General features: G+C 50.4%; 11 protein-coding genes across 11 annotated transcripts; 4 read left to right on the top strand and 7 right to left on the bottom strand.

The window, feature by feature from the left end:
* Positions 1-138: 138 nt before the first annotated feature.
* AUEXF2481DRAFT_42559 (uncharacterized protein) lies at positions 139-1770 on the bottom strand. The gene is made up of 3 exons (XM_013485902.1): positions 1364-1770; positions 836-1305; positions 139-776 (listed from the first exon to the last, which is right to left on the bottom strand). Exons 1-3 carry the CDS (start codon positions 1589-1591, stop codon positions 380-382), a joined length of 1095 nt encoding a protein of 364 aa, XP_013341356.1. The 5' UTR covers positions 1592-1770; the 3' UTR covers positions 139-379.
* Positions 1771-2374: 604 nt separating this feature from the next.
* AUEXF2481DRAFT_49598 (uncharacterized protein) lies at positions 2375-4102 on the top strand (the record flags this gene model as incomplete). Its single annotated transcript, XM_013485943.1, has 1 exon — positions 2375-4102. A coding segment is annotated over one exon (1728 nt), but the record flags the coding sequence as incomplete, so codon positions are not given.
* Positions 4103-4619: 517 nt separating this feature from the next.
* Positions 4620-5599, bottom strand: AUEXF2481DRAFT_7239 (uncharacterized protein; the record flags this gene model as incomplete). The annotated part of the gene is made up of 2 exons (XM_013485833.1): positions 4620-5270; positions 5333-5599. The coding sequence occupies 2 exons, from the start codon at positions 5597-5599 to the stop codon at positions 4620-4622; spliced, it is 918 nt and encodes a 305-aa protein (XP_013341287.1).
* A 238-nt stretch (positions 5600-5837) lies between these two features.
* Positions 5838-7786, top strand: AUEXF2481DRAFT_68033 (uncharacterized protein; the record flags this gene model as incomplete). Its single annotated transcript, XM_013485948.1, has 2 exons — positions 5838-6034; positions 6082-7786. The coding sequence occupies 2 exons, from the start codon at positions 5838-5840 to the stop codon at positions 7784-7786; spliced, it is 1902 nt and encodes a 633-aa protein (XP_013341402.1).
* Positions 7787-8348: 562 nt separating this feature from the next.
* AUEXF2481DRAFT_7237 (uncharacterized protein) lies at positions 8349-8914 on the bottom strand (the record flags this gene model as incomplete). The annotated part of the gene is made up of 3 exons (XM_013485832.1): positions 8349-8663; positions 8723-8839; positions 8891-8914. 3 exons carry the CDS (start codon positions 8912-8914, stop codon positions 8349-8351), a joined length of 456 nt encoding a protein of 151 aa, XP_013341286.1.
* Positions 8915-9615: 701 nt separating this feature from the next.
* On the top strand, positions 9616-10726 carry AUEXF2481DRAFT_81901 (uncharacterized protein; the record flags this gene model as incomplete). Its single annotated transcript, XM_013485971.1, has 3 exons — positions 9616-9749; positions 9828-10508; positions 10597-10726. 3 exons carry the CDS (start codon positions 9616-9618, stop codon positions 10619-10621), a joined length of 840 nt encoding a protein of 279 aa, XP_013341425.1. The 3' UTR covers positions 10622-10726.
* A 401-nt stretch (positions 10727-11127) lies between these two features.
* AUEXF2481DRAFT_364052 (uncharacterized protein) lies at positions 11128-12686 on the bottom strand. The gene is made up of 2 exons (XM_013485998.1): positions 12503-12686; positions 11128-12450 (listed from the first exon to the last, which is right to left on the bottom strand). The coding sequence occupies exon 2, from the start codon at positions 12429-12431 to the stop codon at positions 11307-11309; it is 1125 nt and encodes a 374-aa protein (XP_013341452.1). The 5' UTR covers positions 12432-12450; positions 12503-12686; the 3' UTR covers positions 11128-11306.
* An 856-nt stretch (positions 12687-13542) lies between these two features.
* On the bottom strand, positions 13543-14401 carry AUEXF2481DRAFT_31733 (uncharacterized protein; the record flags this gene model as incomplete). The annotated part of the gene is made up of 3 exons (XM_013485869.1): positions 13543-13934; positions 13993-14157; positions 14218-14401. The coding sequence occupies 3 exons, from the start codon at positions 14399-14401 to the stop codon at positions 13543-13545; spliced, it is 741 nt and encodes a 246-aa protein (XP_013341323.1).
* Positions 14402-16862: 2461 nt separating this feature from the next.
* Positions 16863-18826, bottom strand: AUEXF2481DRAFT_47771 (uncharacterized protein; the record flags this gene model as incomplete). Its single annotated transcript, XM_013485940.1, has 6 exons — positions 16863-17499; positions 17550-17931; positions 17992-18148; positions 18205-18270; positions 18333-18562; positions 18622-18826. The coding sequence occupies 6 exons, from the start codon at positions 18824-18826 to the stop codon at positions 16863-16865; spliced, it is 1677 nt and encodes a 558-aa protein (XP_013341394.1).
* A 1856-nt stretch (positions 18827-20682) lies between these two features.
* Positions 20683-22421, top strand: AUEXF2481DRAFT_42549 (uncharacterized protein). Its single transcript, XM_013485901.1, has 2 exons — positions 20683-21991; positions 22050-22421. The coding sequence occupies exons 1-2, from the start codon at positions 21145-21147 to the stop codon at positions 22139-22141; spliced, it is 939 nt and encodes a 312-aa protein (XP_013341355.1). The 5' UTR covers positions 20683-21144; the 3' UTR covers positions 22142-22421.
* On the bottom strand, positions 22368-25331 carry AUEXF2481DRAFT_81896 (glycoside hydrolase family 3 protein; the record flags this gene model as incomplete). The annotated part of the gene is made up of 6 exons (XM_013485970.1): positions 24911-25331; positions 24743-24862; positions 24487-24695; positions 24128-24424; positions 23969-24074; positions 22368-23920 (listed from the first exon to the last, which is right to left on the bottom strand). Exons 1-6 carry the CDS (start codon positions 25026-25028, stop codon positions 22368-22370), a joined length of 2403 nt encoding a protein of 800 aa, XP_013341424.1. The 5' UTR covers positions 25029-25331.
* Positions 25332-25656: the final 325 nt, after the last annotated feature.

The following is a 25656-nucleotide window of genomic DNA, read 5'->3' as shown; positions in this document are numbered from 1 at the left end:
GTATCGTCCACCCGCATCCCACGGCCATAGGCAACCGCGGTCACTGATTGGAACATACCTACCTCACAACCTATATAGGCTGGGCGTTTCTTGTATGTCGATGGGGTTTTGGCGTTGCAGTTCGCACACTTGAACTCTCGTGATTCACGTCTTTCATGGCTTTCCTGGGCACGAACAGAGCATCTCTGGGTTGTTCTTGCAGTCCTTCTTGATGTGACCGTACCGCTGACATATAACGGAGGCTTTCGGACCTATGTTGCTCTGAAACACAGATATCTGAACGGCACATCCGAACATAAAATGTCTTTGCCTTTCTGCTGGATTGAAATTGAAGCAACACTTTGAAGCAGCTGCTTCGTGTCAGGTATCGGTTCTCATCTCAATCGAAAAGACACTTCAACGGCCCCTCCCTAAAGAATGCCTCGTTCTTCACCCAGCCTTCAACCACAAAATCCTTTCCCACCTCCACAATCCTCTCAATGTGCTCCTTACTTCCCCAGCCCTGGACTCTCGAACCCCAGCAAATCAAATGCACACCAAGATGAACCGCAGTTTTAAACGCCAACTCCTCGTCAATCTCTCCATAGCCCCCGATGAAAGCTTCGATGAGCCACGTTCCCGCATCAATATCCTTAAAATGCTTCAGCTCAAAGAGTTCTGCGAACATTTGGCCGAGATCTAAGGCTTGGGACGAGACCTGGCAAAGTTCCCAGTCGATGACGAAGACTTTTAGCTGATCGGCCTGATCAGGAATTGGGCCATCGGGTAGAAGAATACTGTTTCGGCAGTCAGTACAAACCGCAGCTTCATCTCGCTGAGTAAATCAAAAACATACTTCCCACTCCAAAAATCCCCATGAATCAACACCGCTCCGTCATCCAAATCCTTCCTTACACCCTCCCTGACCGTCTCAAATAAACGCCTACTACCCTCTAAGATCTTAGGGTAGGTATCAATGCTTTGCACCAACCTCTCATAATTGATCATGAACTTCAGATCCCGCATCGCCACATTACCTTGTATGCTCTTCACCAGTTCCTCCTGCTCTTTTGCCTGTGCCCAATCATGGAATTTTCTGGTCCAGAGCCCGAGAGCATGACCTAGACGGAGGCATTGTGGATGAGTGATGGCAGAGGCGTATTTGAGGACATAGGTTTTCAAGTCTAGGGAGGAGGGAAGGTCGCTGTAGATTTGTGTGTTGGTTTCTGGTGAGAAGAGGTGCAGGGTAGGTGTTTGGACGGTGATGTTCGAGTGGGTGGATGGTGAGAGGCCGAGTAGTGCTGTGAGGACTGTTTGTTCGTAATCCTCGATGCATGTTAATTTGTTGGTATGCGAGTCATGTTTGAGACGTGTGAGAGCTTACGCATCGGGTTGTGGTTAGCTTGAAATTGGGACTTTGAGCTACGTAGCCTTCTGTATGTTTGATGACTACCGTCTTGGACCCGTCTTGCAGAGGAGCAGCTAGAGTGCCTCGATACACGAAATTGGCGGTGCCGCCGGAGAGTTTATCAAGAGATGTGCAGGCGTAGGGTCCATCCCGAAGCCATTCCTGGACCTTGAGCGATATCTCATCAGGAGTGTCGGTTGACATGCTTGTAAGCTGAACAAGTTGTGATTCGTGTATCGAAACGACACTACTTAGGCAAAAGTCTGGTCAAAAAGCTTAGAGCAAACTTCGACTATCGGAACTTGTGAATGTGTGGTGATTCCAGATGTGTAGGTCTTACGGGGAAGATCGACCAAGTGCTCAAGTACTTCGCATTCAATAGCATGTTAAAGGAGTATGATGAGTCACGCCGACAGAGAGAAAATGGATCGTGCTTTGATCAGCTACCTAGGATCACATGACTATGCTAGTCGAAGGATTTGCACCTAGATTAAGTAGAACTAATAGCGGATGTTGACTACGCTACTCTAGGGTAGAGAAGGGATTCTATGTTGGCGTAGTTAGAACGCACTATGAGGCGTCGCTTAAGGTAGTTGATGGCAACACATGAGGAACACATCACCAAAGCGGAGGAGCGCTGCGTGAAGGAATCCGATCCGGGGTAGCAGCGGCACTTGTCGATGACATCGACAGACGCCAAGAAAGCTGCCACTAATGTACGATCGTCCGCCCGCATGACACGGCCATAGGCAACCGCGGTCATTGATCGAAACATCGCTCTACCTCACAACCTAATCCTCTCCGTCGCGCCATGATCCATTTGCCCTCGTCAAACTCTTGAGTAATTCTTTCACCTGCGCACCTGCGGAACACACCATGAGAAGCAGCTTCGACCTTCTTGTCCGTCTCCTCGCCTTATCTCCGCTTGCTGTCGAGCCCGCCACAGCGACCCGTCGCGATCGACCACAAGAGGCTCTGCTACTGCCTCTACCTCCCATACCCATCGATAACGCCCCTTTGCCGACCCGACAACATGACTTTACCCTGAGACACATCTACCACAAGGGCTCACATCAATACCCGAATCTCTTGCGCAAGGTCGACATCACGCCCGATGTTGTTCTCGACCACGTTCAAGATGGGGAAGACAGTGAATACGCCGCTACAGTCTCGGCTGTAGACTCATACCGTGTCAACTCGGGTCCCATGACGATAGAACGTCTGGCCGATCGTCGTAGGTCTACTATCGACCGCCTACTCGAGGCTGGTCAGATGCGTGGAGAAGCCGTCTCTCTGCCCGCCTCTTCTTGGACAATGGACGAGCTAGACGCTCCGAATATTACCGACAAGGAGACCGTTCTCGCATTCGCCCGCATGGCCTCCAACGCCTATGTTCTCGTGCCACATACTGGAGATTGGGTCGATGTTGGAGGAGGCTTCAACTACACAGAGGACTTTGGCTGGGAAAGCGACGGCTTACGAGGTCACATCTTTGCCGATACTACAAACAAGACGGTCGTCATTGGTCTAAAAGGCACCTCGCCTGCTGTTTTTGACGGTGCAGATACAACCGGTAATGACAAATTGAACGACAATCTGTTTGGAAGCTGCTGCTGCGGTTCAGGCGGCCAGCCCATGTGGAAGATTGTCTGCGACTGCCAGACATCCGCCTTTACTTGCAACTCGACATGCTTGGTCAAGAGTCTGCGTAACAAAGCTCACTACTATCAAGCAGCCCAAGAGCTGTACCACAACGTCACCGAGCTGTATCCTGATGCTGACGTCTGGCTGACTGGTCATTCGCTCGGTGGCGTCGTCACTTCCTTACTTGGTCTGACTTTTGGCCTGCCTACCATCACCTTTGAAACTTTCCCGGAAGCACTTGCTGCTAGTCGTCTTGGTCTCCCTACCCCTCCTGGCTACCACATTGGCGATCACAAGAAACGACCCCACACCGGTGCCTATCACTTTGGCCATACTGCCGATCCCATCTACTCGGGAACTTGCAACACCGCATTCTCTGGCTGCACCATTGGCGGATACGCTTTTCAAGGAAAATGCCATACTGGAAGTTCATGCACATATGATACCGTCAAGGACTTTGGCTGGAGACAAGGAATTGGCACACACAAAATCAGCAGTGTCATCCATGACGTGATCCTGAAGTATGACACTGTTCCCACGTGCGAAAAGGATGAGGACTGCATTGACTGCTATGAATGGAAGTTCTTCGAAAGCAACGGTACCGAGACCACCACTAGCTCGTCTTCCACTGCACCATCGACCACTCGCACGAGGACCGAAACTTGCAAGACTCCAGGTTGGTGGGGATGTCTGGACGAATCCACCAGTAGCCTCATCACGGTTCCAGTCACTACTACAGAGACCATCACAACGACAACCTGTCTATCGCCTGGCTGGTTCGGCTGCAAGGATGAGGTCACGACGACCGAAACAACCACCGTGACGAGCAGTATCGAGACACCGGCGCCAGCTCCAACTGTCACCACAACATCGGCTGCTCGTTCTTCCTCGTCGCCTCACACCTCGTCAGCCTCGAGCACAACATGCAAGTCACCCGGCTGGTTCGGCTGCCACGACTCGACGACTACGACCAAACACCACGCAACAAGCACTTTAGCCTCAAGCACATCCACAACCGAGCACGAATGCACTTCCAAAGAATGGTTCGGCTTCATCTGTGTGGATCCTTCAGCCACACAATCAAAGCCAAAGCCTACCTCATCACACAGAAAGTGTGTGAGGAGGAATTACGTTGGCAAGTGCAAGGAATGGAATTATGGCGAGGGAAGTGATGACAAGACTGATTTATGAGGTTATGCATTTCTACATTTGCACAGGCGTTCTTGGTGATGGGGTCGCATGAGGTAGACATATGCATGGGGTACGGGGGCTTGCTCTTTCTTGTAATCTATTTGGTAGCAATGTGACTTTTTTTTCGAATACCTATCTCGACTGTCTTGACCAAGAACATGATCAGAGTCGTAGAGCATCGGATCGAGGCTCCCAAGATCATGAATGTAGCTTCTCGCTCGCTTTGTAAGCCTTTGCATTCGCACTTCTCATCGTACTTTGAAGTTGTTTCGATGTTGCAAGTCCGCGACGAGAGGCCAGAGCTACTGCGAATGCTGTGCTTTCTGACCGAACTTTTGTAGGCCCGGCAGCCCCGCTTGTCGAGTGAGTTTGAATCATTTGCGACAATTCACGTCCCTCATCGTTTGCGATCTCTGCTTCTGCTGCGACTGCGCGAGCCATAGCTGCTGTAGCTAGGACTTCTACGCCTGCCACCTCTGCCACCTCCGCCGCCTCCTCTAGGGCTTCCTCCCCGTCTTCTAGGTGGAGGGCTGCGCGTCACACTTCTACTGCGACTTGGGCTCCTGCTCCTACGACTAGGGCTTCTGCTCCTCGGGCTGTAGTCTCTGTTTCTCGGCGGCGGTGCGTCTCTACCAGCAGGACTAGGACGATAGGTGTCACCCTCATCCCCGCCGCCACCTCTTCTGCCACCTCTTCTTCCACCACCGCCACCGCCTCTTCCGCCACCAGCAGCAGCCATATCCCTATAACGATGCGGCTCTCCGAATCTATTCGGCGGAGGACGTCTAGCAGGTGGAGATCTACTAAACCTTCTCCTGGGCAACACAATGCTGACGCCAATCTTCGCGCCGTCGAGCTGGCCTTCATGCATGTGTGCTATAGCGCTTTCGGCTGCTGCGGGGCTGTTGTAGAGGATATACGCCGTTCCGCGGTTTGTGTTGAAGGATTTGTTTAGCGGCATGTCGAGGTCCGCGATTGCGCCGTAGGAGCTGAAGATTTCGGAGAGATGGGCTGGTGTGACATTTTTGGTGAGTTTCTCGATTACAATCTATTCCGCATTGTCAGCAAACGAAGTTCTGTGAGGGTTCAAGAAGTGGACGTAGATCTCACTTTCGAGCTTCGAGGCATTGGAGGTGAGGGGCTGCGATCGCGGCCGCGAGATGTGCTGCGTGCGCGATAGGAATGACTGCGACTACGCGAGTGAGCGGCGGGGCTGCGTGTGCGTGTGCGTGTGCGTGTTCTGCTGCGACGAGCTGGGCTTGGTGAAGGTCGAGGAGAGATTGAACGACGGGGTGATCGTGAGAGCGAGCGCGAAGCTCTGGGGCTCCGACTCTGTGATCGAGCATCACCTCTCGGTGTAGGCGACCGTGAAGGCATGTTGTGTGTATGTGAGTAATGATCGATTGATGATGTGGTGCAAGTAAGCGCAAAGGTGAAAGATGCTCTGGGCCTCTGGCCCTCTGGGCGGATTCGTGACGCAAAGTCGATAAAGTCCGAGCGTTTCGAGGTGCTTGACTCGTGTAGCAACGCATGACGTCTTGGCGGTGATAGCGGTCGAGTCAACAAAAGCACCCGAATGGCCAGCCGACTTGACTCTCTGATATACGCGACAACAATGATATTCGACAACTCTTGGCTAAAGACAGCCGCGGCAACTGGATGGCTCTCAATAGCACTGGTTCCAGGCATCTTGGCCTCTCAGCCGACAGCTCCTGAACCCGTAGAGGCTCCTCTTCGCAAACTACCATGGGGCCAATTGAACTTTCTCCAAACTACCGATTCTCACGGCTGGCATGGAGGTCATCTACAAGAGTCAGTATCATAATGAGGCTGTACCAACTCGTCTGACATACTTGTAGGCCTCAATACTCGGCCGATTGGGGTGACTACATCTCATTCGCCCACCATCTCCGTCAGAAAGCCGACGATGACGGCAGCGATCTCCTTATTGTAGACACTGGCGACAGGGTGGAAGGTAATGGTCTTTATGACGCCTCGAATCCTAAAGGTAATTACACGTTCGACATTTTCAAGCATCAGCATATAGACATCATCACCTCGGGCAACCATGAGCTATACAAGAAGAACTCTTCCGACAACGAGTTCTATCACACTGTGCCGAACTTCAAAGAGGGCTACATCGCTTCGAATCTGGACATATACAATCCCGAGACTGGAAAACTGCAGCCTCTTGCACAGAGATTCAGGAAGTTTACCACGAAGAACCAGGGCATCCGAATCATGGCCTTTGGTTTCCTCTTCAACTTTCAGGGCAATGCGAACAACACCGTCGTGCAACGTGTTCAGGATACTATCAAGCAGAAATGGTTCCAGGACGCAATCCATGAAAAAGACATTGACCTCTTCGTCGTCGCTGGACACGTTCCTGTCTCTGACTCGAATGAGTCTGATGCCATTTACAAGGCCATCCGTGAGGCAAGATGGGATACCCCGATCGCTTTCTTTGGTGGACACACCCATATCAGGGATTATCATAAGTTTGACAAGATCGCCTATGGTCTTGAGAGTGGTCGCTATATGGAAACTATCGGTTTCATGTCCATCTCTGGTCTCAGTCACGAAAAGGAGAAGGTCTCTGATGTCGTGCTCTCTTCTACCATCGATTTCAAGCGCCGTTATATTGACAATAACTTGTACTCCATGTACCGTCATTCTGGCAAGAACGAGACAACCTTCCCCACAGAGGCCGGCCGTAACGTGTCTGTATCCATTTCAGCTGCTAGAACTCGGCTGAATCTCGATCATGCATATGGCTGCGCTCCGAGAGACTACTGGCTTAACAGAGCTCCTTACCCATCCGAGTCCAGTATCTTGACATGGCTAGAGAATGAAGTTCTTCCGGACACTGCCGGAAACGTCACCAAAACACCTCAGCTAATCATCACCAACACGGGTGCCATGCGCTTCGACATCTTCAAGGGTCCTTTCACCATCGATACCACGTTCCTCGTGTCGCCCTTTACAAGCGGCTTCCGCAGGCTCAAGAATGTGCCCTACAAAGCAGCAAAGCAACTTCTGCAACTTCTCAACAACGAAGGCAAGATTATGCTCTCAGAAATGATGGTAATGAGTGCCGTCCACAGAGATCTGGATCGTCCCAGCCTATGGGAACTCGCACCTCCAAACCCACCTGTTAGCCCCTGGACACTACAAGAAGTCCAACACGATTTTGACGATACACTTGGACGCGACTCCAGTCAAGAAGTTATGAACGCCGCAGGACGCGGAAATTCAGATAAACCACTCTCACCAGGCTACACTACCAAAGACGACGCAGGTAAAGATGGCGATGACACGATCCACGCTCCCATTCGCTTCTACGACGTCCCCAATTGCATCCAAGCAGAAGTCAACCTTCCCAACGACAAGAAAGATGTCGAGACTGTAGACATTGTCTACAACGAATTCATTGAGAGATGGATTCTTCTAGCTTTGAGATTCCTGGGTGAGGACTTTGGAGTCAAGGATGCAGAGACTACTTTTGGCGGTATGAGTTTTACGGATGTACTTAGTGAGTGGGTGCATAAGAACTGGGCTTGCTGATTTTTTTTCTTTTGTTATAATTCTTAGGAGGGGATTTGAGGGCTGTTTATCCTTTCTCGGCTTGTACCTATCATTAGACAATATCTACGCATATGCATATATTCTTTCTTGCTACAGGAAATCATGAGACGATTCAGACGAGCCGTGACGTCTGCCAGCTTGATTTAGGACGGCAGTAGCATAGTCAAGAATATGTCTGTTATAGCCATGTTAAAGGCTCTGTACACCAAGGGAGCGTGAAGTTGTGGACAAAAGCAAAACGAAGTGTTGATTGTGTCCCAGATAAGTGTATGAATGATTGCGCCTATGCTTTATCCCTGTCCTCATGCCAGTTCCGTAACGCCCTGCTATATCTGCAAACTCCTCGCCAGATGCCGGTATGTTCCAAGTCTGATTTGCTTGAAATTCTTCGAGTCGACGGTACTGATTCCGTCCAGACCGCGCAAGAGGGATGCGCTAAAGGCGACCTCTGAGATTTTCACGACGATTTCCGGAGGGGTCGAGATGGCAGACTCAGTCCAGAAGTGCGATAGTTCCCAACACTCGACATGGCCGGCTTGTCCTACTTGCAGTACTTTGCGATGAATTCCTTTGCGTTCTTGTCGAAGGTCTCGCGGTTGTTTTTATACTCGTCGGCGATTCTACTTTCAACGGCATCATCGGGTTGGGGGGCGGCGAGGATTTGGCGGACGAGGATGAGAACGTCGCGGATCTTGTTCGGAGGCTTCCATTGGTCGGAGCGAAGCATGCCTAAGCACATGCTACCCTTGTCGTCATTTGTGACATTTGGGTGGTAGATTTTTGTCTTGAACGAAACGGTGGGTGGCTTGAAGGGGTACTCCTTTGGTAGCGAGACTTCGATCTTGAAATTTGCGTTCTGGAAGGAGGAGGATGGTCAGGTGGTGAGTGAATTGGGAGGCAGCAGACATTACGCACGGCATAGACAGAGTCCTCAGGGCCCTGCATGACGACGTCCCATAGAAAGACGTTGCCTTCTTCGGCGAGCTGCACCGATGTGCCTGGCACGGGGTTGTTCGATACTTGGCCGAGTTCCTGCGCGTCACATTAGTCTGAGTCGAGTGCGCGTTCGTCAGTGCAGCTTACGGTAACGATTCTCTTGTTGGCCATGATGGATGAAGAGTGATGTGTGTAGAAGAGAGAAGAAGGAGGGCTTGACGAAGAAAGTTGCATCAGCTCTCACGAAGGTGTTTCACCTGCGGGCCGTGAGTCCGTGACGCGGGGTCGATTCTGGGTGCGCCTGGAACGCGGGGCCAAGCTTGAGGTCACTTCCACCCAAACATTGTCACTTCCCACCTCTGTCCCCTTTCTCGACTCTCCTTCCAACTCTAACGCTTGCACCCTTCAACACCTGCATATGTGACCTTCCCATCAACGCGTCCATCCCGTCAACCAGGCAACATGGACGCATTGCAGATCCCTCCTCGTCAATAGCTGCATGACCACGGCGGCTGCTGCCTAGTAAATCACACGCGCCCAATCGGCTGCCTGCAACCTCCAGCCTCGCGCCAGGGGAGAGCGTGACTCTCGACGCGATAAGTAGAAATCTCCACATCTTGTTCCCTCTTTCCTTCCTTCCTCCACGCACGTCAAAAGGTCGCCGACAATACACCCCCTCCAAGCATTCTGCATAAGTACCGCTTTCTTTTTCGCAAGAAGAAGGTAAGCGGCCACTGCCTGCGAGAGCTTGTCCAGTGCGCACCTGTTTCCTTTCGAGCATCACTCATGCTACGCGCGTCAATCTTCATTCGTTTATAAGCTCTCTTCCTCCCTCTGCTCTATCTTCCTGTCGTGACAATCTCCTCTCCAAGATGTTGAAGCGTTCTTTTGGTTTCAAGGATCGTGCCGGCAAGGCTACCAAGCCTGTCAAGAGATCATTCCGTGATGATGCAAAGTTGAAGTTGATGGAGCAGCTTTCTCAGCCGTCCAGTCCGCCGTGTGCTGCGTACGTGTCCTGCTCTCATTGACTCTGTCTCCTCCCTCGGAAACCTTTCTGCTTAACAATTGACTCATGCATTCACAGCCAAGCCTCACCCAGGCTCAACAGTGCCATAGTCACCATAGTGGTAGGCAAGGACCAACGTCTGTTCGCTGCCCACGAAGACGTCCTAAACACCTCGCCCTTCTTCCAGTCGGCAGCAAAGGACGCCCTCTACACTTCTTCCTCGCACTCATCCCGCCGCATCTTCCTCCCCGACGAAGAAGCAGAGACCTTCTCCGCCGTCCTCGAATTCATGTACAAAGGCGATTACTTCCCACGTCTCCTCCACGACCGCAGAAGAAACATCTGGGTACTCGAATCCATCGACGACATCTCCCCCAAATACCAAGGCAGAGGCAACTCCGACACCGTCACCACCTTTAGCGTCAAAGTCAATGGATTAATCTTGCGAGATACGGCGATTTACTGCCTGGCTGAGCGATTTGGGCTTGAAGAGCTCAAGAAGCTATCTTTGCGTAAGCAAGGCTTGCAGTCGGGTATTGAAGTAGCCACTATCTTGCGCAGTGCAAGATTTGCATATGATAACACTCCAGAGACTGATTCGAGGTTGCGTGCGCATTACCTTGCTTTGATTATTCGCAGCCGCAACACTTTTAAGCGTAGTGGTACTATGCAGGTGGAGATTGAGAGTGGTGGTCGCATGTTCTTTGATCTGTTTGTGGCCATGGCGAATCATATTGATGATTTGACTGAATTGAAAGAGTGAGTCTGAATTTCTCTTTTTGCCATCTCATGTTTTCGTGCTTGGTTTTGTACTTGGCTACATTGCTAATGCTTGACTTCTTTGCAGCACTCGCCCTTCTCGTGTCGCTTGATTCATCCTTCGCTGTGACCTTCGTCTCTCAGGTCAAGCTTGCTTCCAGGAATCCATTTTCTCGACATCCTTCTATCACATCACCACCTACCAGAAACCCCAAGCCAAAAAATTGCTCATCACTACCTCGATAACTCGGACTGTGCCCGGGTTGATCAACATTTTCCTCTTCCTCTCTTTGCAACCCAAATTGTCAACTTCACGAGCATATCTTTCGACTCGATTCGATATTTCTTTGACAACCAGATTGGCAATCACATCTCATCTCATATCTTACGACCAGCAAGAAAAGAGAAAACTCAGCAAAAACAATTTGGAAAATATGATTCAATCTTGCAGCTCTTTTCGACGAAGGGGGTTTCAATGATACTTTGGCTGGGGGAATTGGTGTGGAGATTGATTTGATGGAGGATCGCAACTCTGTTCTGCTGTTTGGTTTGCTTGATACTAGCACTATCCGGCACTACACTTCTCTGTCCTTTCCGCAACCAGGATGATGACTATGCTGAAGTATCGGTCTACAATACTTTTGTAGTTGATATGTAGCAGCAGCATAATCAAAGCGAACAAGACAATTGTCTCGTTCTGCCAAAGGCCTCCTTTCAAAACACTCGGTCCTGCACGCACAAGACGTGGTATCGAAAAGATTGAATACATGTTATTCTTCGAAGAAAAATGTGAGCCATCTATGCAACTTCCACCAATTCATCCTCGTCATCAATTTCCTGAACCTTTGGCGGCTGAGGCGGTTCCTCACCCTCTCCCTCTTCGTCTCTAGCAATAATCTGCACAACCCTATCACAAGCCTCTTGAACATCTGGACTCTCGGTGTGCAAATGCAATTCCCTCATTACTGCATATACATTTTTCTCTCTCATGACATCTCTAGATTCTCTTGTTGTAGTGAGCAAAAGCAGAGTTTCGAGATGGATGATTTGAATGTCAATTTCCGGCTCGCGTGTCTTGTCTGGAGGTAGAAGTTGGAGTTCTTCAGGCATTGTTTCCATGTCTTTGTCGTCGTATTCTTCGGGGCCCATCAAGGGGAGGAGGAGGTAAGGGAGGATGTTTAAGCCGCCGGAGGTTTCGTCTGTAGACAGCATTTTGGCATGAGCGTCTGTGTCGAAGGCGGCGTTTTTGATGGTTGACGCTACACCTCTACGTCTAATGGTAGATGTGTGTTCGGTAAAGACGATAAGTTTCGTCAATGGGATGATATTCTCATCTTCTTCGCGAGGAGTGAGGAAGTGTTTTCTGCCTTCTTCGTATTTTGAAATATCGGCAAAGACGTAGCAGAGATAGTCAAAGTTTGCCTTTGGGTTATAAGTCCCTTCTTGACCTTTTACGAAAAGATCCAACAATTGATCAATCGCAAACGGAGAAGTACTCAGAGGTTTCGGGATATCGCGTTTCAGTGTGAGGAGTGTCTTGAGATGATCATGTTTTGTGAGGTTTGCGAGTAACATGGCCATTTCATCTGCATTTTCCTCCTTTGCATTTGTGATGCGTGATAGCAGTTGTTCGAGGAATTGATCGTCTTCGGCGAGGTACTTCAACACTTCTTCGTCCGAGGAGATGTTTACGAGGATTGTGAGGACGTTTTTTGCTATGGGTGCGTAGTCGCGGATGAGGAGTTTCATGTCTTTGACGGGCGTGAGTTCTTGGTATTTGAAGAGGGAGGGCTGTGCTGTGGAGAAGCCGACGAGATTTTCGACCGCTGAATTACTTGTCAGCAGTTGCTCTCTACTGTTCAAGGAATTCGAGGTGTTCGGGGTGAATGGCCATACCGATTTGGCGGATCTGGGTGTTTCCATGGTGAAGAAACTCAACGAGCTGCGTGTGTGGTCAGCAGAGGTCTCCGAGTCGCAGATTGAATTAGACTCACTTCTTCGAGTTCGGTAGGCATCTTGAGTGTTTGTTGTGACTGTCCTCTCTGAATTGAATGCGACAATCTTTTTTCTTTGCCAATGACGAAGTGGAAGGCTCGAGAATCCTTATCTCTTATCGGGGATGGTCTTGGCGTTTTCATGCGCTCCGCTGTACGTGTGTTCAAGGCTTGCCTCAATGGAGTGCAGCAGTACCTCTGTTGACTACAGCGCTGGCTGGTGAGGCTAGCATTGAGAGCAGTGAAGATTGCTTTCACCTCGACATTTTCACCCCGTCAGATGCTCAGTCTTCTGACCTACCTGTGCTCTTGAATACACATGGTGGCGGCCCGAACTTTGTCAGTCGCTCTAACGGAAGTCTCATCGTTGTGTTAATCCAGTATCGACTAGGTGGCTATAGTTTCCTCTCTCTCCTGATCCCATCCAGGAAGATGGTTCTGCTAACGTCGGACTATTCGGTCAAAGATCTGCCATTAGATGGGTGCAGCGCAACATCAGTGCGTTTGGCGGTGACCTCTTTAAGATCACCATCTGGGGCGGAAGTGCAAGCGGAGGCGCGATTCAATTTATCATGTATGGCGGTGAGCCTACTCCTCCATTTAGGGCTGTAATCCCAGAATACCCCTAGATGCAGACATACAAGAATAGAACAACTTTGAACGCACAATACTTCGACATCCTCTCGGCCAGCAACTGCTCCACCCTTGCATATCTCAGGGCTCTGTCTGGACCTGCACTCAAGGATGTCATTGATTCTTCGTATGAGGGCGGTCATACGAAAGACCTTTGCGCTCAAGATTATTGAATCTCGTTTGCCAAGACTTTGGACCCAAATGGAGATGCTGGAGTACAGAGACCAACGTGGCCCAGATATCTGGGCGACGGCAGAAATGAGACTGACTTCTCGGTCTTGGAAGTGCAAGATGGTGAGGTCGGTGTAAAGACTGACGAAGATGCTAATTTGACATGCGACTCGGTCGCTCTGCTGAGGTCATGAATTGAGAATTGTCCCGAACACCCCAACTACCGTTTACCTTCCTCATACAAAAGGCAAACTCGTAGTATTCTGATAACTCCCCCTCTTTTCCCCACCATGCTCAACTAAAAAATCATGCTTCACCACAATCCCCTCATCCTCCAAATCCACACTCTCCGCCGTTGCCAATTTACCCCCAAACTCTTTATTCTGAGCACTCACCGAGATGAGTTCGAATTCACTATCATCTACAGAATCTCTGGGTCGAGATATTCGTGTGGCGATTTTGGCGATGCGGCTGCTGGGGGCGGGAGGGTGGGGTTCGGAGGATTTGTTGTAGCCGGATGTTGAGCGGGAGGAGGAGTGGTTTGCGACGGTGCGGGTTATCAGGACTTTTAGACCAGGGAGGGAGGCGACGATTAGGGAGGTGCACATTTCTGCTGTGCACATGACCGCTAAGATTGTGGTTAGTAGGGGCTGGAGTGCTAAGAGTGGAGGGTAGTGTGTGCATACCTCCATCGTTGTCACCGAGGTCGTAATTTGAAATTGTGTAGATCATGAAGCGACCAAAACTTATGGCCATGGTGATCAAGCCTAGGGAGAAGACGGCGATGAGACCGAACTTTTGTCTTTGACGCAGCTTGAGAGACTTGATGATGAAGAAGGGGATGAAAAAGACTGTAGATCGTGTCAGCATATAACTCAAATTTATGAAGATGGGTTCTCCATACGTATCACATCCGCCGAGAAATTCAGTGTCCAGTTGACCCAAAAGTCGGCCCATGAATTCCGATAGGCCTTGCTCATCATAGTTCAGAGACCAGTTGTAATGGACGGGAACACAAAGAAGGACATCAACCAGGACAGCGGCGATGGCGGCGAGGAAGATGTATACTGTGGTGATCCAGAGTAGAAACCGCATATTTCTAAACACAATCGGGATAAGCCACCAGTAGAAGGCTGTGATAGAAGCTTTGGGCATGAACAGTCCGACATCGAAGAAGAAGCATGATGCATAGACAGCCTGACACGCTGTTAGACTAACAACAGTAGTGAGACTTGATGTTGACATACCTTGAGATATGTTGTCGAGTCGGTATATGTAGCGTCCACAAGTGGATGCGTTCGTGCAGCATTCAACGCAATGCCTTGACATAGTACGAATAGTATCGTGAAGACGCAGCCCACCCAAACCAAATAGTCAGACAAGGTAAGGGCGCGTGCTTCAATCCTCAGGCGAACGAAACATCTTAAGCCAGTGATTGACAATGTCAATGTGAGTAAAAGTACCTGAGCTATCTGAGAACTCCAGTCAGTCCAGAAGAAACAGACTTCAGTAGAAGACAACACTCACAATAGCAGTACTGAACTCCATCGGAACCAAACCACCGGAGAGAAGAGGTCGAGTCGAAAAAGACTCGTGGGGGAAGTGGACCTAAGTTCTACTGCCACGAGGAGGCTCCAGATCCACATGTACCTAAACCCATTGCAATCTACCTTTTCGACCTGCATACCTACAAGCATCATACAAGAAACTCAAAACGCTCCCCAGGCTAACTCTAAATGTAGCACACGCTACTTACCCAGAAGAGCCATACGTCCAAGTGTCTGCACCTCAGGTACCGAGTCCCAGCATCCGAACAGGAAAAGCGCAGCAAAGCGTTATCTGTAGTCTATGAGCTGTTGAGCGGTGCTGACGATTTCCCACTCAATGCCGACCCGGCAGTGACATCCTCCCAAAGTCTGGATCTTCTCACGGCCCTCGAAGTCATCGATCAGAATTTTCGACCGAAGATACCCGCTACGACAAAATAACCAAGCAAACCCGTTATGATCTTGAATAATGAAACGCTGGTGCCATTGGCAAAGGTTCAGCCACAGTGTGTTGCTAATCAATTGATGCGAGCCGCGTCTTCATCCTGCAGCGGATATGGAAAGCATACTTTGCGATTGAAAGTATGATAACAGGAGGACGGAGGGACACTGATTCATGTCCTGGTCTGAATACCGTCAATTCGCGATTCGGGGTTGTTGATGTGGACCGAGAGGCACTGGGTTGGGATCTGCAAGCATGTTGACAATGATAAGGAGGACAGAACCCAGGAGCATTTCGGACGCGGTGAGAGACCTATCGACTCGCTCAAATGTCTAGGTCAGAGAGATCAAGAGGAGACCAGGTGTCTCCACGCCATCAGCCGCCGTGGTCTTTGCTTCAGCCGCGCCGATGATTGACAGAGCCTCACACGGTCGCATTGTCTTCAAGCTTGCATTTTTCCAAGTCAAACTCGGTCCGCATCGCGAGCAGAATTCATAACGCCTTTTGGCTATCGTTGATTGTTCTTTTCCCTTTCTCCTTCGCTCTCAATGTCTTAGGCTTCAACCAAGCACGTACCGCGAGAAGGCTCAGCTCTAAAAGTTGCACTGAGCGACCGAGCAAAATTGAGTTTTGCTTGGTCAAGTGAATATATACCCCAGAGATGGAAAACTCCTCAACCAACAGCTACAGGAAAGCCCAGCTTTCACATCTTCCGTGGCGCAATTGGCTAGCGCGTTCGACTGTTAGATTTTCGCAAGGAAATCTGTTATCGAGAGGTTCCTGGTTCAAGCCCAGGCGGAAGAGCTTACTTTTTGGCTTTTTCGCGGTCGATATGCATGGATATATTCGATTTGCTCTGGTCTGAGAAGCGAACAGTCGAACGCACTAGCCAATTGCGCCACGGAAGATGTGAAAGCTGGGCTTCTTGCGCAATGATGGTGTTGTCGCGAGCGACAACACTGCTTCTATTGCAGGCTAACTGCATCTCGCGACCTTGGTTTTTGTCACTGGTGCGCGCCTCAACTGCGAAGGCTTGGTGGGATGGAACCTTTTCCTTTGGCTTGGTCCGAAGCGTTTGTCACCGAGCATGTTCGACGGTCGCCGCTGTTTGCATCAGTTGTGGAGCCACGAAGCTAGAGATATCACAATCACCTATATCTCCTTCGTATCTGCAACCTAGAGCACAAGACTTGACAGACGACTTGATGATGGTCTGTTAATCTTGCAACATGAGAACTTACACGTGAATGTGATTCTGAGGAAGATGAACGTGACATCAGCTTCGGCAGATGATGGCTGTGGGAAGCACCCTGGTCTCTGGAAGCTGGAGTACAGGAGTGAGAGAGCTTAACACAAGGGGAGGAAGCAACAAGTTGGCTAGAACTGCTTGTGGTCTTAGGTAATTGAATTCATGGCAGCTTAGAGATGCAACATTTACTATCATCATCATCATCTCCGCTAAAAGCATGCTTCATCAGCACTTGACGATGCAACATGCGAGAAACTTGATCACAGCCAAGGTTATCTCACGCGCCATGCGCGGAGATATGCTAGCATCTCTCGATTTCTAGTAGAACATTCTCTCGGCGTAGATAGTTCCGTTGCCAGTGAAATTTCCAGTTTGTGTGGTGAAGTCGCCATCGTAGGCAAGAGAATCGATGCGTCCAAGCAAGAGCTCGATGGAGCGGTATGCGGCGCCAGGAGCGTAGCCAGGAAGTTCATGGCCGGCGAGCTGAGCAGTGTAGAAAGTGAGACCTCTCTCGGAACCGTAGTATCCAACCTTGCCAGCTCCTGAGAGAGCACCACCGTTGTACTCGGGGTGGTATGGGACGATAAATTCCTTGCCAGGGTACTCCTGAAGACCTTGCTTACCGTTCCACTCGATGCCCTGGATAGCGACAAGAGTACCGTTGGTGGAAAGCAGCATGTCCAGGTTACCTGAACCAATGATTGTATTGTTGGTGAACTCGATGACGCGCTGGAGGGTACCATCGAGAGCAGGGCCGGGGCTGGTGTCGCTCAACGATTGGTTCTGAGTGGCTCCACCGAAGACATTGACGCTGGTGCATTGCTGCCAGTTGGTGCCGACAGGAGCGTTGATGGCTTTCTGGACGTCGGTGCGGTTGAAGTATACAACCTCTCCCAAGGGAATGTAGTCACCAGTGTTGACACCGCCGAGAATTGACCATGGGTGAGGACAGGTTCTGTGTGTTATTAGCAAGCTGGTGTGGTAGAAGAGATATGTAGCACTTACTCGGTGATGTGGTAGATGTTGAAGCAGGGGTTGACCAGAAGGATTGCCTCGTAGACAGTGTCGAACATGTCACACTCGTAGGTGTCGGAGGCGTAAGGGTTGGGAAGAAGGGGGAACTTCTCCTGGGGCGGAGGGAAAGTCAAGTACTTCTCCAAGTACGAGGTGTAGTTGCACTGGTCGGCGCGGTCGTGGATCTGCTTCAGGAAAGTGTCGTTGAGGTAGATGACGTTCTCCCAGTAGTCGACGTAAGGCACGATGACAGCCTGCTGCTGGGCTGTTTCATCGCCAATGATGGGATCGTTGATAGCGATACCCTGCAGGTTGTAGTACACAGAGTCGGTCATGTTGATGAAGACATCGGCAATGTAAGGTACATAGAAGCCTGTAACGATATCGACGTATTAGTCCAAGTCGTTGTAGCACAGAAAGGAAGTTGACTTGCCTGCGTAGGATTCGCCAGTCAGGTAGACCTTCCAGTTGTGAAGGCCAAAAGCGTCAACGAACTGCTTGTAGAAGCCAGCGAATTCCAGACCAAGTTCAGCTTCGTTGGTGATGTTGGGCACACCCTGGGAGAAGCCGACTCCAACGGGCTGTTCGACCTGTTGAAGAAGATCAGTACACGGTCATTGTTCGTTCCTTACTCTTCCATACGTACCCAGAGCATGTTGGTCAGGTTAACCCACGTGTAGGGGTTTTGGACAGGCTCGAGCGTGCCAGCTTCCTAGAAGACGGTAAGTACGTGTCATATATATGGTATTACTAGGCTCGGCGAGAGGAAAATACCCAAGTAAATGGACCGTTCTCCGTCAAGAGTCCACTGAGCGAACTGCATCCAGGACCTCCGTTGAACCAAATAGCAATCTCCTCGGTGGCGTTAGGATTGGTCGAGGGGAAGAACCAGAAGAAAAGCTCGCGTGTCTCGTTGGCAGCACCACTGATGGGCAGAAGACCAGCGTAGGACTCGCCAACATCAAACTTGACATCAGGGATGGCAGATCCGTTTACCCAGAACTCTGTGACTTTGGTTAGTTTCTGCGAAACAGGTCCCGCCAGAAGCCTGAGAAGAACTAACTCTCGGTCGCATTGTTTAGGTAGGGCGAAGCTCTCTTCTGAAGTCTAGGGTGTTCAAAGGGCTTGCCAATCTCTCTCTTTTCAATGATAGGAGCCTTTGCCCTCAATTTCTCCGCGCGTTCGAAAACATTGCGGCCAGGCGAAGAAGCGCTGACTGAGGCAGCCAACCCAAGGACGGCGCCAATCTGAAGTAGTGAGAAGCGCATAGTAACAATGTCGGGAACAATTCTCCAAAGAATGTGGATGCTCAAATCAACGGCGCTGGCGGCAAGCAAGAGTTTATAACAGCCTCACTCGCACCTTCCCTCGCGTGCGCACACCAAGCAAATCACGGAACCCCCCATCTGTTGGTAAACAATATCATAGCTCGACACTGATCATTCCCCGGTTAGGCAGGTTGAAGTTTAAACATTCTCGTAAAACATAGATAAACGATGCCGTCATGGTGAACCATCTGGGGCTAATCGATAGCACCTGCCCAGGAAAGCTTAGGCGCAGGGCCAAGTTCGTAGTCAATTTCTTGACCCTTGCGCGTCTGACGCTTGTCGAGTTTACCATGCGGCCGAGATAACGCGCGTTTGCTCGTTGCGACAACCCAAATGACTGTGTCAAGGATATCGGAATGAGACGCAAAATATCCGACAGCGTTCGGAACTCGTACGTACGAGTAGCACAACAGCAAGTCAAGATTCGCGGGTTGGGCTCGGTAGCGGGCAGCCTTTACCGACGGAAGCAAGAAGAAAGAACGAACCTGCTGCCATCCGCTTGATCGCGTGCACAGCATGATCTGATGCATAGAATCTTGGAAGACCACACTGACCTGCCTAATCTGCTCCCTTGCTGTTTGCTCAGTGATACTGTCTGCTGGACAGGACGGCCCACAAGAAATGTCGCGGTCATGATCGCTGTTTGATCAGTTCCAGGGTCCAGCCTATCTCTTATACGGAGTACGAAACCATCCCACCCGCGATGCACAGCGTCATCGACGCACTTGGAGGGATTGTCATCAGCAGCGACATCAACTTCACCTTCTCTCACGTAGCTGTCCTTCTGCTAACATAGGACACGGTTACTTTGTGCAATCAGATTCTGCCTATTGAGAACGACGACAGGCACGTTTTTCCCCCAGAATCTTACTATCTAGGCGAAGGCTGATTAACGACTCAGACCCCTACACAATTGTGGTTGCCTCAGGACTGACGAGATCCTACACACCACCTCATCCGCTTAGAGCAGTTCTGACCCAGCGAATCGTCTGAATCGGTAGCAGGTCGTCCAAGAGTTAAACCAAGTTCGCAGCTACGGCGTCAATCAACGACAAAGGCACAGTAACGGATGTTCTACGATACGGCATCAAAGCGTGACTCTTGATAATTACGTTTGGCAGCGCATTTTACACGTACGGCCATAGTCAGCTGAAAACTGGGCATCCCGTCCGCTCTGCCATACATAAGCAGTTGAACGGCAGATTAGTACTACGGTGGGTGACCACGTGGGTATCCCTGCTGCTGTACGTTTTTGTATTTTCGACCGGTACATGGCTCCGGTATACACTTGTCGATCGCTGGGCTACCCTTCGGGCTAGTCGCGAGTTTTTTGACCGAGCAGAGACTCATGTACTAAGGTGCTGCATACCACACCTTCATGCAAACGAGACCTTGGACTGAACGTGGATACCAAAAGTACCAACCTTGTCGACAATTCGGGGTCTCTGCATGTTTCGGGCCTCAACCAAAAGTTGTCGTCTGGCCATGCCGCACGGTGCCTCTGTGGAACACATTTGCGTGGCTTAGCCAAAAGGTTCTGGCCACGGTCAACATCGCGCCACATGTCGGCGCATCGTTTGGCCGTCAGTGGTCATGTACCTGCAGTTTTGCTTAGAGTCCATTCCTAAGGCGACACAGCCGAAGCAAGTTTTTCCGATTCAGAACTCCCATACGACAAGTTCGTCAATCGATGGTAATTCCTTGCCTCTCTTGAACATTTACGAACCGTCGTTCCCGGTCCCTCGCGGCCCAACGCTTGCGTAAGCATCCACGGAGAACGCGTCGGGAAGAAGTCAGAAAGATGAGGCTGACTCAGAGTGAGCCTGATGACTCGAGTAGCCCCAGCTTTGCGCACGGGAAGATACACAAGCAGGATTGTATGAATCCAATTCGAAAGCTGCTGAGCATGGCAGTGATACTTTCGAGCTGCCGATTCTGAGGTCTTGCAGTTGACAGCTTCTATAGACTGAGGCTCTTTGCCCGTCGATTCCCGCATGCTGAGCATCATGGGCTTTCATAGAGCTTGAGACACTTTGCAAGAACTTCTCGATCTCGCCACCACGACAATAGAACCCCACGGCTCTTCCGACAGGGGGCGGACTTTTCTCCGTTCAGGGTAAAGTCTAAATTAATTTGTTTGCCACCCGTCAATGGCTGGCACTTAAAATGTCCGAAGTCCTGTACATGCTTCTAATTGTCCTTGATTGACGGGCAACGTGAGCAGCCCGTCTCTTCACGTCCAATGCTATCCGACTCGCATGGCGTCTGGATCCTGTGTTCCCACTGACGACCTACCGACCAATGCCTCCGTGGATTTATACCAGGAGATCACGGACGGTATCCAGGACCTGCTTCTCGTTTTAACCGAAGATGGTCGCATCCTACATGCATCGACAGCAAGCCATTCTTTGCTTCAAACTGCGCCACGATCTCTTATCGGGAGATACATCGCTACATGCATGAGTGTCGATGACATGCCAGCATTTCTTCTGGATTATGACGCAAACATGGAGGCGGGAAGATCCTGGAGATATTATCACAGGCTTCGTCGAGCTGACAAGAGCTTTGTGCCTTTCGACTCGACATTCAAGTCATATACCGGCGATGTGACGCTCGGAGGTGTCCTTCTAGAAAACACCAGGATGTGTCTGGTTACTGCGAAGCCCTACAAGCTTCCCAACACATCCTTGATGGACTCCTTTCTCGAGCAGTGCACTGAACAAGCTCGGCTCATCAACAAGGTCCAGCATTTGCGTCGAGAAGAATCAGAAGAGTCTGATGCTGAGTCAGCTACAGCACGGCGTGTCTTGATGCATCATGCAGAAGATACAAAAACGACAGGAAGCGATGATTCTCAGGACGACCCAGAAATCATCAACGGTAAACCACGAGTGGACTCTGCGATAGGAGATGAGGGAATCGGCATGGCGCCCTCACGTGTCCAATTAGCCTTCGACACTGGCTATTGGATCGCGAAACCTCGTGCAATGAAGCGCAAGTTACAAGATCAGAAGGCGCATCTGTGCAATGATTGTGGATCCATAGCCTCTACAGAGTGGCGGAAGGGTCCCCTGGGTGCGAAGACGCTTTGCAATGCTTGTGGTTGTAAGTACATGCGCGCGAAACATGGACGTGGAGCTGGTACTAATTCGCGGTTGCTTAGTGCGCTGGGCCAAGTCTCAGAAAGTCATAGAAGGTCGGAAGATCAAGGTAGAGGAGGAGCAAGAAGACTTGAACATGCTGGGGGAGGTCTAAGACCAACATGCCGGTTCACAAGATTCATTAGAAGTGTAACTACAGTCACGAGGCGCAGCGCTGGAATGCAACACACAATCGACTTCATGAGAAGCTCGGATCGCACAACACATGGATTGGGGAGCCCGTTCTCCTGGGTAGACTATACAAAATTATACTGTATCATTCGTGGTAAGGTTCGACATTATATACTCATCGTAATCACGTCGACCGTGTACACCACTACTCACAAAGCCGTGAAGCCAGAAGTGACCTGAATATCTCTACTGCTAAATCCAGCTCTGACGCCAAACTGTCCAGCAGGAATAATCCACTGCTGCTGCACAGCATCCCAGAAACTCAAGTCTCTTCTCTGAAGAGCGAAAGTGACGGTCTTGGTTTGTCCGGCACCAAGAAGCACCTTCTCAAAGCCTCTGAGTACCTGGACAGGGGTACGTCCGAACAAAGCATCAACAGGCTGAGAAAGGTAAAGTTGAGGAATGGCGTCGCCGGCGATTGAGCCAGTGTTCTTGACCTTGACGGTGATCTCGTAAAGAGTATCGTAAAGCAGCGGGTTGCCACCAGGAATGGTGCCGGCATCGGCAGGACGGGCTGTCAGGTTCTGGGCAGCAAGACGATGAACCTTGACGTCGGACATACTGAAGTTGGTGTACGAGAGACCGTAACCGAACTCATACTGCACAGACAAGTTGTAGTAATCGTAGTGACGGTAGTCAATCAGAAGACCTTCTTCAAAGTCTGCTTGCCAAGCGTTGGGGTCTTCGGTCAATCTCAACTCAGTAGAGTTGGTAATGCGAGCGAAAGCATAATCGGACTCATTATAGGCTATGGTGTAAGGGAGCTTTCCGCTAGGGTTGTAGTCACCATAGAGGACATCAACTAAGCTGTTACCAGACTGCTCTCCAGCGAAGTGAGCTGCGAGAATAGCAGTGACATTAGGATGATCAGCCCAAGGCATGACGATAGGGCCTGATGTGTGCGTCACAACGATGGTGTTGTTACAGTACGCAGCAACGGCTTCAACGACAGCTGTACCGTTCCAGTCTGGTAGAAGGCTGACCTTATCGTTGCCTTCGGAAGCCCAGGTCTTGAGCATGACGATGCAGGTATCAGGATAAGGGAAAATTGCGCCGAAAGCAGCATTTGGCGTAGGGTCTGTCAAGAGTGTGTTGTTCAGGTTCCATTGAAGAAGAGTGCCGTCCTCTTTAGTGCGAGCCTTCAGGGCGTCAAGAGGAGTCGACAGGTAAGTGAGACGACCCGTTCCACTTCCTCCTCCAACCGATAGATGTCCTTGCTCGAAGTCACCATTGCCAGTAAGAGACAGTGAATACAGACCGTTCTCCGGATCGCCAGCGTCGTTACCAAATACAGCGATGTTTCTTGGCTTGTTAAGAGGTAGAGCGTTGTTTGTGTTCTTCAAGAGGATGGTACCTGCTGAGCCAAGTTTTCTGATCAAATCTGCGTGGTCGGCGCGGACATCGATGTTCGCTTCTCCAAACTGGAAGGTATCGAGATAGGGCTGAACACCAAGAATATTGACGGAGCCACTGGCGGGATCAATCAAAGGATAGTCTTGGTCCTGTCCGAGGAAGAAATAGGGAGTCATGATTCTGTGAGCAGCATCATCAATCCTCGACATTGGAACAGTTCCGTTGTTGACAGCGTTGGTCAGATTTTGGCCGTAGTACGATGGTCCGGCTTGGAAGAACGTGATGGAACCTGGCATGTCTTGATCCATTCCGGCCTCGATATTAGCCACCCCTGCATGTGTGGCTCCCCCTTCAGTCGATTAGCTTATTTCATCGTGAAATCGGACAGCTGCCTTACAATCAGACATGACATAGCCCTGAAAGCCGAGCTCTTCCTTCAAAAGACCGTTGAGAGCCTTGCTATTTTGGCAAGCGTAGGAGCCATTCAACCTGTTGTACGAGCACTGTAGTGACGTTAGGAACATCTGCTTTACTTGACTAACATCCATATACTGACCATCATTGATGCAACGCCAGCTTTGACCGCATCAGCGAAAGGCCACATGTAAAGCTCATGCATAGTTCTGTCGTCGATATTCGCAGAGACAGCTTCGATAGTCCTATTGTTGGGTGATACGGTGGGATTTCTTTGAGTTTCTTGCTCATTGCCGATCCAATGCTTTGCGCAAGCCTGGACACCGGCTCCCTGGAGAGCTTCGATAGTCTCCTTCATAGCAATACCAGTGAGGTATGGATCGGGCGAGAAGCCCTCCCATCCTCGACCCGCATCGGCAGATCTTCCAAGAGGTCCAGCCTGTAGTGGTTGGAGAATCAGTATGGGCTTCATCAACGTTCAGATGACATCTAGTCCCTTACCACCGGTGCCAAGGCAACATGTGCACCTTTATCCCTAAATTCGGCTCCAAGATACTCGCCTCTCTGGCGGATTAAGTCACGGTCCCAAGACGAAGCAGCAGCGAGACCTGCCGGGAAGACAGAGGCATAGGTTGCTTGTCTAATTGAAAGCGGGCCGTCTTGTAGACACAAGCCATTGAACCCGACTCGGCGAATAGGTGCAATGTTACCTGCATCATGTAAGAAAACCAAAAAGACTGCCTGCAACTCATCTTACCAATGCAGGGACCCTTGGGCTCTCCCGTAAGCAAGCCAACCTTTTCCTCAAGGGTCAGTTGAGAAACCAATTGCTTTGCTTTCTGCAGAGCATCTTCCCAACCGATACCAGTTGTGTTTGCTGGGTTCCGTCAGTATCACCAAATCGCGCATGCTTCAGTTCACGTACGACTAGGGAAGACACCAGGGCTACTTGTGTATAACGAATGGTCCCAAGAAGAGTTCTGAGCAGCAATGTTCTGCCCGAACAGGAGGAGAAGTGCTACGCTCGACTGAAGGTTGTACATACTGAAATGAGGCGCGATGATTTGGAAAGCACTGAAGCGGCGATACTCGAGCCTTCTTATACCGTAGACATCTTCCCCGCAGCTACAGTAGGGCTCCAAGAAGACAGAGCAGTGGGGTGCTCATAATCACAACATACTTTGAGGGGGCTTGACTTTAGTTCCCAGTCCGCCTCGCTGTTCGCGATCGAGTCAGAAAAGGCGTTCACTGTCGGCCGAAAGTTGGTATGGAAGCGGCGACTCAGTCCTACTTTACCTGCCGAATATCGGAAGACAACCACTGCAACATCGTGACACGGTCCCAGCCCCCAGACAATGACGGTGATCCTGGTTCCCCACGGGCGTCCGTTTGCGGGGGTGGTGTAGCATGTGGATCCGCAAGCACTAGACGCCGGTCCAGGACTTGGCTGTGAGATGGGGACCCCGAAGCGAGCAATGTGGAGTGTTATTGTCCATTACCATATGCACTGTTGACGTCGTTCGAGCTATGGCTTGAACAACACGAGCTTGGTTTTGTCGTGGGTGGAGGTTCTGGTGACGACTGTCAACAACAACCTCAACTTTCGAGTGCAGAGCCGAGCGGATCAGGCATCAAAGTTTATACTGAGCCAAAGTTTGACCCAATAGTACG

This window comes from Aureobasidium subglaciale (assembly GCF_000721755.1).
Source record: "Aureobasidium subglaciale EXF-2481 unplaced genomic scaffold scaffold_19, whole genome shotgun sequence".
Taxonomy (NCBI): Eukaryota; Fungi; Ascomycota; class Dothideomycetes; order Dothideales; family Saccotheciaceae; genus Aureobasidium; species Aureobasidium subglaciale.
This window is presented reverse-complemented; position numbering and strand designations above follow the sequence as displayed.

Coding starts and splice junctions, on each gene's coding strand:
- AUEXF2481DRAFT_42559 (XM_013485902.1), bottom strand. CDS start 1,591: ATGTCAACCGACACTCCTGATGAGATATCGCTCAAGGTCCAGGAATGG. Junction 1,306..1,363: donor AGCTAACCACAACCCGATGC/GTAAGCTCTCAC, acceptor ACATGCATCGAG/GATTACGAACAAACAGTCCT. Junction 777..835: donor GGGGATTTTTGGAGTGGGAA/GTATGTTTTTGA, acceptor CTGCCGAAACAG/TATTCTTCTACCCGATGGCC.
- AUEXF2481DRAFT_364052 (XM_013485998.1), bottom strand. CDS start 12,431: ATGGAAACACCCAGATCCGCCAAATCGGTATGGCCATTCACCCCGAAC.
- AUEXF2481DRAFT_42549 (XM_013485901.1), top strand. CDS start 21,145: ATGGCGTCTGGATCCTGTGTTCCCACTGACGACCTACCGACCAATGCC. Junction 21,992..22,049: donor GCTTTGCAATGCTTGTGGTT/GTAAGTACATGC, acceptor GCGGTTGCTTAG/TGCGCTGGGCCAAGTCTCAG.